The 10,005-nt window shown below is 59.3% G+C and overlaps 2 protein-coding genes across 4 annotated transcripts in view; one reads left to right on the forward strand and one right to left on the reverse strand.

The window, feature by feature from the left end:
- On the reverse strand, positions 1 to 879 carry LOC106146866 (basic salivary proline-rich protein 3-like; the record flags this gene model as incomplete). The annotated part of the gene is given in 2 exon segments (XM_013505633.1): positions 1 to 592; positions 825 to 879. Coding segments are annotated over 2 exon segments (647 nt in total), but the record flags the coding sequence as incomplete, so codon positions are not given.
- Positions 656 to 10,005, forward strand: part of Slc48a1 (solute carrier family 48 (heme transporter), member 1) — a 16,312-nt gene continuing 6,962 nt past the window's right edge. The window contains exons 1-4 of one of the 3 annotated variants that reach the window (XM_005406620.2): positions 656 to 1,191; positions 2,252 to 2,343; positions 2,816 to 3,134; positions 4,933 to 6,178. In XM_005406620.2, the coding sequence (XP_005406677.1) occupies positions 1,004 to 1,191; positions 2,252 to 2,343; positions 2,816 to 3,134; positions 4,933 to 5,071 (738 nt within the window). In that variant the 5' untranslated portion in view covers positions 656 to 1,003 and the 3' untranslated portion in view covers positions 5,072 to 6,178. Of the gene's footprint in view, positions 1,192 to 2,251; positions 2,344 to 2,815; positions 3,135 to 4,932; positions 6,368 to 10,005 lie in introns of those variants that run through there. The other 2 variants (XM_005406622.2, XM_005406621.2) reach the window with 2 other exon arrangements.

Below are 10,005 nucleotides of genomic sequence, written 5' to 3' on the forward strand. Positions count from 1 at the left end.
CCGGGTCCCCGAGGGGCCCCCAGGCACGCACAGCGGACGCGGAGGGGGAAACTGAGGCCGGGCGGCCGGGGCGGGGAGGAGGTGTGGTCGGGCGGGCCCTGCGGGAGAGGCGTTACAGGCCACGCGCTGCGCTCGCGCTCCGGGGACGCGGAGACTCGGATTCCCGCGTCGTGCCCCGCCCCGCCGCCGCCTCCCTGGGCTTCGGTGCCCGCCGCTGCACAGGTGCCCGCGCCCGCGCCCGCTCTCGGTCTCGTCCCGGTTTCCGAGAGGGCAGAGACTGTGACCCCCGGGAGGTCAGCGGCTTCCCTGACGCCTGGTAACTGCTCAGGAGGACGGTGAGGGTTTAGAAGGCATGAGCCCGGCTTCCTAGGACCCCCTCCTTCTGCCCTCTCTCTCCCTTTTCTGTTGCCGTTGAGCCTGCCCGACTGAGGAAGGAACACTGCTAATCCGCAGATGCCTCTGCCGCAGAAACGGAGGCACCGTCCTGCACAGGGAATTATCTTCTTGACAAGGGGGAGGGGAGTTTTAATTGTTAAAATCCCCACCCTGCCCTTTTTTTCCAGAGGGAGTGTTCTGCGAAGTTCAGGTTGGCCTTGAATTTACAATGTGCCCCAGGCTGGCCTGAAACTCCCAGGGACCCTCCTGCTTCAGCCTCCCAAGTGCTGGGATTACAGGCATGTGCCACCATGCTTGGCTAAAATCCCACTTTAATATGTGTATGTATACATTTTTCCCAGGAGCTTATTGAAGTACATGTTCCTTCCCACTCCCCAAATTTGGAGTCAGTCTTAGTGGCGTGAATGGGAACTGTACTTTGAACAAACGTCTCGGGTCATCTGCTGTGCCCACACTTGGAGAAACACTGATTGCATTTCTCATGTCCTCCAGGGAAAGGGACCCTGAGGATAAATGTGGCCCCAGACCTAAGCCCAGGTGTTCCAGCAGCAGCTGGTAGGAGCCAAGTTCCACCCAAGTTCTGGAATTTGGAAGAAGAAAAGCTTGAATGCTAAGAGCAAAGGATGATTGGCCGGGAGTCTCAGCTGTGCGTGGGAAAGTGCCGGAAGGTTTCCGAGGCTGGCAGGGGGCTCTGACCGGGTGTGAAGACCCGGGAGGGGAGGGAGGTCGCCTGCTCGTCTGCAGACCTCGCAGCAAAGCCACAGCAGCTGACCGTGTGTCCCGCCCTGTGCCCAGGTGCGTTCCAGTATTTCATCCCTGCCAGAGTCCCACGAAGCAGGCACTCCTGTCTTCCCCTCTCCGCACGTGGGGAAACTGAGGCTCGGGAGTACGTAACTGCTAAGATCACACTAGCAGCAAAGGGTGGAATCGGGGCTGAAACCCAAGTTGTGTGGCTCCTCTGAGCCCCGTGCTCCACCGCGGGGCTCTGACGCGTTGGGCTCACCCTTCTCATCTGGGTGGGGCAGGTCCTTCCCTCTCAGGGTTCTGAGGTGCAGAATGGGGGGCAGAGTTGCCGCTCAGTGGGTGTCTCATCCAGGCTGAGGCCCACAGGAGCCAAGGGACTGAGAAGTACGCCCTTCACGGTGCGTCTTGGGGGCAGTCATGTCAGCCCCCGGTGCGCCTCCACCCTCCCTAGTCAGTTGGACAGTCAGCAAGAGGGTTAGATAAGCAGTGATAACACTGGCTGACGTGCACCAGGCCCTGCTCTTGACACTTTATGTATCCATTTGATGATGGAGCTGTCACAACAACGCTGCAGACAGGTGAGAGGTACGACTGGTGTCCCATCTCACGGATGAGGCAGCTGAGACTCACAGGTGGAAGGACTTGCCCGAGGTCCATGAGGAGCGATGCGTGAGTGGGTCTATCCAGGTGCTTCTGAGTCGTGTGCTTTGCCGTGCTGCAGTGCTCCTAACCCTCCTGAGCGCTCCTGCAGAGTGGGCCCTGGCTCCGGGGTAGGAGAGGGACAGGCAGAAGCCCTTCACACCGTCTCTGCACGCAGCAGGCCCTGGCCGGGGCCTGGAACTCCTTGACCCCTGCACTCTTCGGGCAGGTGGCAGGCCTCTCACAGGACAGTCAAGGACGGAGGACGGGCAGGAGCTTGTTGGAGCTCAGCTTTGGCTCCGGACTGTGTGTGTCCCGCCGCGGCCTCTTTGCTGAGCACCATGCACGTGGAGCCCATAGCTTCCTGGACTCCCGCGGGAGCTGTAAATTCCACGTGTCCCAAACGCCCTCCCTGCCCTGAAGCCCCTGCTTCTAACCGGACTCGATTGCTGGGTCCCTCCTCCCCCCGCAGCTGCCGCCGCCCCACGCTGATGTCTCCCAGCACTGACTGTGCACAGTGGCTTCACAGACACCTTCTTACCACCGGACAGCTCTTACTTGCAGGTGAGGAAACTGATGCACAGAGAGGTAAAGTAACCTGCCCAAGTCGCACAGCTAGTGAATGGTAGCGCCAGGCGCGTGCAGTCTGACTGCAGCCTGCGTTGGTAAGCCCTGTGCTGTAACCACCCCTCCCTCAGCTCGCTTGCCTTCCCTGTCCTTCCCCGGCAGTGCGGCAGCCTTTCGTCCTCCGGCAGCCTTTACTGTAGGTGCAGGAGCTGGGCTATAGGACCGGGCAGCAGACACTGTCCTAACGCTTCGGGGCACACAGCCAGGCGGTTCCCTTTTACGTCCCTAACACGTGCATCAGACTGGGTCTCCCTGCCCAGTGCAGCGCCTGGCATAGGCTGGTTTCGTAATCATGGGTGGAAATAAAGTGAAAGGGTGCTGTGAAAGTCCGCCAACGCCTGCCACGCGCCTCGTGCAGGGCGGCTTGGAGGAGGAGGGCAGTTCTCCAGGTTCTTTTTTTGGACATTAGGGATTGACCCAGGGCCTTTGCACCGAGCCACACTGGACCACGAAGCTGCCGGGCTGGGCTGCGACGCAGTCCTCTCGCCGCTCTCCCGGAGCGCCGGGATTACACGCGCAGCGGCACACGCAGCCCTCCGGGCATCCTCAAGGTGTTGGCTTGCACCTCCCTCCCTCCTTCCGCTTCCTGTGTCCCCCTCTGGTGTCCTCTGCCCTGTGCTGAGACTCATCCGAGGTGGAGGGGTTGGAGGCTTTAACTACTTGGCCTCCAGCAGGGCTACAGAAAGGCAATCGCCAGGGCCCCTCAGCTTCTTCCTTGGTCACGGCTGGTGAGTGACGGGGAGCGGCTGGGGCGAGAACGCAGGTGACCTCACCTGGACTCAACCTCTGGCTGTGCGGCCGTGCCCCCCTCCACCCCCTCGTGGTGGTTCCAGTCCATTTCTCCCATCTCCTCCCCTCCCCATTCCGGGGAGCAGGTGCAGAGATCCGGAGCGTTTATGGGCGTCAGGCCAGACCTTCCTGGGCCAACAGGGCGCAGCTGGGCACTCACAAGCTGCCCAGGACAGTGATGGGCGGCAGAGGGGCTGGGCTCCTGCCTTCTCTCGGCGGGAGGGGGGAGCTGGGACGCAGGCAGGGCTGGGGATGGGTGGGGAGCTTGCTGAGGGAGGAGTGGGGACCCCACCCTTCCTGAAGGCACATTCTCCTGGCTGTTGTGTGCCCATCACGGGACACAGCGTGGTGGCAAAGGCGGTGGTCAGTATATGGGAGCGGGGAGACGGGGTCTAGAAGTGTCCCTACAGCAGGGGCCAGGCCTGTGTCCCAGAGACCGGTGCTCTGTGAATGTGCAGAAGTCAGTCACTGCTTCCGCTGCCCAGCTTCTGTGTGTGTGTGTGTGTGTGTGTGTGTGTGTGTGTGTGTGTGTGTACACGCATGCGCAGGAGACACCGGCCCTGACCAGTGCTCTGAAATGGCTGCTTTGCTCCCGTTTGAATCACTGTTTCTCAGACTCCCCTGCCCCTCCGTCCTGTCCTCCTGTCCCCTCAGTCCCAGCCTCGCCCAGAGCCCACCTGCCTCCTCCTGCTTCCCTCGCCTCCACACCCAAGCCTCTCCCAACCCTCCACTCCGGTGTCCTCGGACCCTGCACCCTCCGGCCTGCTCTCAGCCGCAGGAGCTTGTGGGTGGAGTCCCCCGCGGGGCCCTGGCCCTGTCACAAGTTGCCGGCTTCCCTCTGCAGGCCAGGTGGGTGGCTCAGGCTCTACCCAGAGAACCGGCTGGGCTGGAGGTGGTGGCAAGTGGGTAACCAGGCAGTCAGGCGGGAAGAGGGGCCCCTTCCCAGCTTCAGAGCAGATCCCAGCCCCGTCTCCAAATCCCACTCCGGAAGTGCTAGGGCCGGAGGGGAAGCTGTGTAGTCCAAAGACTTCCTGGCACCAGACCCGCTGCCCATTTCCTCCCTCTGGAGAGACCTGGTGGGGACCAGGGGATGGTGCAAAGAGCAGAAGCCGGGCAGGGAAATAAGAAGGGTTTCCAGAGAGGGAAGCAGAAATGGGTGTCTACGGTCCAGACACAGGCTGCCCCGTGCTCAGGCCTCCCAGCCAGGGCTGCTGGAATCTCTTCCTGCTCTTCAGCGCTGTCCTCCTCAGGCCTTGCCTCCGGGGAGGTGGACACTTTGGGCTGTGTGCGCCGCTGAAAGCCTGTGGGGCCAGGCCGAGTTCAGGTCTGATCTTCCCCGACACGTAGGGCAGCGCAGGCTCAGCCTCCTGGAGCTCAGTGCAGCGGCCCACGGGGCCTGGGCGGCAGCTCCTCCCCACACGGCCCAGCCTGTGCCACCGGCCCCCGCCACCGCCCAGGGCCCGTTCCCCGGCCACACCTGGCCCTCCTGCCGCAGAGATGCGGTGTTTGCGCGTGACTCCGGAGAATGCAGCGGCCGGTGGGCTGGAACTGGCTCTGCGCCCTGCGGGATCCAGGCCTTGCCCACAGAAGCCTGCAGGTCAGGTTTCCTGAATTACACAGGTCTCTACCCAAAGAGCCGTCTCACCTTGCTCAGATTTCCCCAGACCCTCAGGCCTCCCCCAGACCCACCTTCCCTCAGGCGCCTCTCCCCACTTCCTGGCTTATCTCTGCCACCAGCGCAGCTGATTGCTGGTCCGATTGCTGCTACCTCCCGTCCTCCGCCAGAAGTCTCATCAGATGCAGCCTTGGAACCGCCTTCCAGCGCCAGTTTCGGGTCCCCGCGGTGGACACAGCCTCAGGGATGCCTTATGTCTAGCCTTTTCCCGTTACCCAGTGTGCAGACCGCCGGACTCCAGGGGAATCCGCCGTACTGAGGAAGCCTTTGGTCAAAAAGCCCATGCCCCTGTTCCCACCCAAAGGTGAAAATTCATGAACCTGGCTGCCGGACTTGGCCCTTTAGGAAGAGTTAATGCCCCCGCCCCCGCCCCCACCCCAGCGCACGGCCTGCTTTTCCCCACCCCTGAACAGCTTTCAAGGGCTCGTCCAAATGAATCTCCCAGAGGGTCCCTAGGCTCAAGTCCTCGCCGAGGTGACTGCGGGCTTTACTGCTCCCGGCTTCCTCACCCAGGAGCGGGCAAGCCGGAGAACGGCAGTGCCCTTCCTAGCATCCCAGCATCCTCTCACACACCATCGTGCCCGCCCCGCGGTCCCCTGGGCCATCAGTGCAGGCAGAGGAAGCGGCAGCCAGGAGCCAGGCCCCGGGTCTCACTTTGCCTTGGGAAGCAAAGAGATCTGCCAGGAGCAGCACACAGCCCTGGGGAAGATCCCTGGATCGAGGCCCTTCCTGAGGCTTCCAGAGCTGGGGTGTCTGGTGACGGGGGCTCCCTCACAGCGGTCGTTTCTGCCCATTTCCTGCCCTTGTCCACAAGTCCAGAGGAAGGTGCAACTGCAGGAGGGCAGGGCAGAGGGCGGGAAGGGAGGGGAACGCACCTCTGCGCCAGGCGAAGCCTTGGGCTGCCAGAGCCAGGCTCCTCAGCTTTGGATTCCACACGGGCTGGGGAGGACAAGGGGACCCAGTGAGCTCTGAGGAGATCCCTGTGGAACTCACCAGCTATATTTATGCACAGAAGTTTTTAACACAGTCTTACAGAGTTGAGTGCAAAGGCACAGCTTGGGACAGGCTGCCCCCTAGCGCCAGGAGGGACAAATTCTCTATGGACGCCCAGCCCTTCTTTTATTTATTGCAAAGGTACTTTCTGAGTTACAACTTAGGCCCTGATGTTACCCTTGGCATGGGAATACAGAAGTCCTAAGGCCATGGGGAGGACCGGCCTTCATGGTTTTCTCTCCGAGGGGCTTCTTGGATGTGGGACTTTTAGAGATAAACATAAGACAGCCTCGTGGGTAGGTGCTGCGGAGGAAAGCAGCGAGGGACCCCCTCTGCACGGGGTGAGGGCTGGCCGGTCCGGGAAGGGCCCGAGGGCTCACTGGGATGATGAGAACCAGTCTGATGCGCAGAGAAGAGCGTTCTGGAAGAAAAGCACACAGACCCTGGCAGCAGCGAGTGTGGCACCTTCGAGAAGCAGAAAGAAGCCAGCATGTGTGCAGCGAGGTAAGCAGAGGAAGTTGGCGAGACCCTGACCAGGGTGCCCTGAAAGCCCTGGGATGCCTCCAGGGACGGCTGCGGGCAGTGCCCTGTTAGGGCTGTTACTTTTAAAAGATCACGGCAGCTGCTGCGGGGGAAGGGGTCGGAGGGGAAGGAACGGTCAGAGGAGGACCAGTTAGCAAGCTGCTGGGGGCAGGCAGATGGTGGGGCTGAGGCCGGGTGAGAGTAGCAGTGGGGAGGACAGGGAAGGTCCGAGTGGGTGTGTTGGGGACTGTACGCGGCAGGGTGAAGGAGGGGAGGGCGCGGGGATGACACCTGGGTGTGGGTCTGAGGTCACATAGGACGTGGCCCCAGGGACACCACTGTGTGGATGATGCAGAGGTGAGGGAGCCCTGACAAGCCCAATAAAAACCTGCTAGATGGCAGCTCCGTGGGTGTGTTCCTGACTGTGGAGAAGACATGTCTGGAATGTGCCCGGTGGAGGAGGAGTTTCTCAGGAGGCAGGGTGTCCACCGATGGGAGTGACCAGCCGTTCAGGCCCGGTTCAAAGGTAACTTCCGCGGGATGAATGGCTCAGACAGTTTTTCCTGATAGAATCTGTTTAAAAGACTTGCAGTGGAATGAGAGAGAGTACATTAGGATGATAAGGTTGGCTGTAACGAACAGCCCCCAGATCTCAGCAGCCTGGCACAGTGAAGGTCCACTCCTCCCTCGGGCGCAAGCCCATCGACAGGCGTAGACAGGCAGCTCTGCTCCACTCACTCGTGCAAGGCGCCCAGCCTCTGTCTGTCACGTGGCCCTGGCACCCTCAGCGTCTGGCCTCTGAGATCATCAGCTAAGGGAAGGACGGGTGTCAGGTGTATGGGAGATTGTAAGATCCCAGCCTGGAAATGCACACGTTGCTGCTGCTTTCATCGCTCAGAACTCAAACCCATGGTGTTAGTTCACCCGCAGGGGACTCGGGGAGTGCAGTAACTCAGTATGTCCTGCTCCCAGAAGACAGCACGCACAGGTGTTGGTGAGCAGGAGTGGCGTCTGCCTGCGGCAGAGGCTGGCTGTCTGTCTTGCACTGTGCGGGGTACCTGTCCCGGGTGGGGATGGCTGTGTGCGCTCGACGGTACTGTGGGGGGAGGAAGCTGACGGTGCGCACCTGCCTGCCCGGCAGCTCCATGGTGCTTAGCTCTTCCCCATCCCCAGGGCCTTTCTCCAGATAAGATCTTAATTGTCCGCACCTTACCACTGGAAATAGTCTGTGGACACTCTCTCCCATACGATTTTCTTTTATTTTCTTTTATTTTTTTATTTTATTTTTTTGGTTTTTCTCCGGTACCGGGAACCGAACTCACGACCTTGCGCTTGCCAGGCAGGCGCTTTTGCCGCTGAGCTAAATCCCCAGCCCCTCCCATACGATTTTCTTTCCCCATCAAAGCTAACCTGGATGTCACAGTCTGTCTAATCTTCCTAGGATGGCTTATCTTGCACTGCCTTGCTCAGTGATATAAGGACGAGCAAGTTCAACAACAGCATTAATAATTTGTTGATCTGTTGTGCTGAGCGCTTGAACTCCAATGTCTAGCTTAACTTATCTCAATCTTTATGGCAAGCTTGAGATAGCGGCATTCCCTTCAGGCAGATGGAGCAACAGGGGTCCTGAGAGGTCAGGGAGTACTGACACCTTAGCCACTCAGCCACAAGCAGCTATTGAGGTGAATTAAAATCAAATGCAATTAAAAATGCAGCTCCCCTGTCACACCAGCCAGCTACGGGGCGCTCACAGTCACAGGTGACTGGCGGTCATCCCGGCGAGGGCACAGACACGGATTATGTCCTTCGCAGCAGACTTCACCGGGCAGCTTGTGAGTTAGGGGAACATGCCAGGGTCACACAGTAAATGCAAAAGCTGGGCCTTTGGCCCCATCTGGGTGTCAGGCTCTTCAATAGCTCCTTATTCATTCCGCAATTTAAAAAAAAGCTTCAGCGTGGCCTTGATTTCCTCGTACAACCTGGGCCCAAGCTACTGGTGATAATGCTCTCACTCTGACACACCAAGTGTGCTCCCCACGCCCCAGTACTCCTGGAGTGCGTGCTCACGGTGTTTGTGCTGTCCTCCTTTCTGTCAGCCCAGCCGATGACCCCCTACCCGACCTTCAGAGTCCACTGACTTCAGTACGTCTGGAAGGAGTTTCCTCTTTCCTTCCCCCGCCGTCCTTGTCGTCCTTGCCTTCTACTGCAGCTAGGTGTGCTTTCTAGGCTCTGCCGAGCACAGTACTAGGGTGTCCTGGGTCTCAGCACCGACTCCTCATCACAGCTCTTTTTTGTTGTCTTTTTTTTGAGACAGGTCTCACGATGTAGCTCAGGCTGGCCTTGAGCTCGCTTTGTAGCCCCGGCTGGCCTTGAATCCCCCGAGATCCTCCTGCCCCAAGTGCTGGGATCACAGGTGTGTGCCACCGTGCCCCGCCTCACCACAACTCTCCAAGTAGGGATTTCCGCTGTCCGCCTTCTACAGGCACAGTACACAGGGGCGAGGAGCTTGTGCGTCTCAGCTCTCTGCATCCAGTCGTTGGAGGGCAGGTCACCTTCCGGCCATAGTTCTAAAACATGGACCTGTCGCTGTCCTGCCCGCCCTCTGGGGAGAGGGATGGCATTTGTGCACAGAGGGTGAAGGCCTTTTCTGTCCAGCGCCTTTCTCACTGGGAAGCTCCACAATCCAGCCAAAGACTGCTCAGGTTCCCACCCCACCCCACACTTCATGGGGCTGTGCCTGCCGAGCCGCAGGGCTCACCCTCTGCTCCCAGGGACCAGCTCTGAACCCTGTGCCAGCAGCTCTGAAAGGGGGGCTGGCTACCAGTCACTTCTCGGTCACACAATCCACTCCAAGATTCAAAACTTAATAGGCAGGGGTGGAATAAATGTTTAGTATTTATTTATGTCGTACTGGGGCTTGAACCCGGGGCCTTTGCGCTAAGCTACATCCAAAGCCCTTTTCTTTTTTTTTTTTTTTTTTTTTTTTTTCTCTTTTTTAAGTCTCTCTCTCTCTCTCTTTTTTTTTTTTTTTTTTTTTTTTTGAGTTTTGAGACAGGGACTCTCTAAGTTGCCCAGGCTGGGCTTGAACTTGTGATCCTCCTGTCTCAGAGGGCTGAGATGATATCCATGCGCTGCCATGCCCGGCAGATTTTATTAACTTTTATAGAAACTCCCTTAGATTATTCTGAAGTAAGGCAGGTGCGTTTTGGTAATTAGGCATGTGCCACCGTGGTTCCTTCTGTGTAATCCCCTTTACCGCTATTTACTTTTTACCTTCATTCACACTTATCCGGTCAGCGGATGCGCGTCGGGGTTCCTACGTGGCGGGTGCTGGTGTGGACCCTAGCGGCTTTTCTGCTCACGGTTGGCATTTCACTGTGCGTTTTCCTATTCTTCGGGAGCACTGTCACCATCATTAGGAATGCCTCCGCCGCGCGGGGACGCAGCCCAGAGCTTGCACGCCTGGCCGGCCGCTGCCCCTGAGCTACACACGCAGCCTTCCACGTGTCACGTTCTGGGGAGAAACCTAAGCGAGCGTCCCGCGACTAGGGAGCGCGAAGGCGGCCCCGCCCTGCCGCGGGCTCCGGCTCGGCTCGCTCGGGCGGCCTCCGGCCGCTGGG

This window comes from Chinchilla lanigera, unplaced genomic scaffold, assembly GCF_000276665.1.
Source record: "Chinchilla lanigera isolate Chin_1 unplaced genomic scaffold, ChiLan1.0 scaffold00099, whole genome shotgun sequence".
Classification (NCBI taxonomy): domain Eukaryota; kingdom Metazoa; phylum Chordata; class Mammalia; order Rodentia; family Chinchillidae; genus Chinchilla; species Chinchilla lanigera.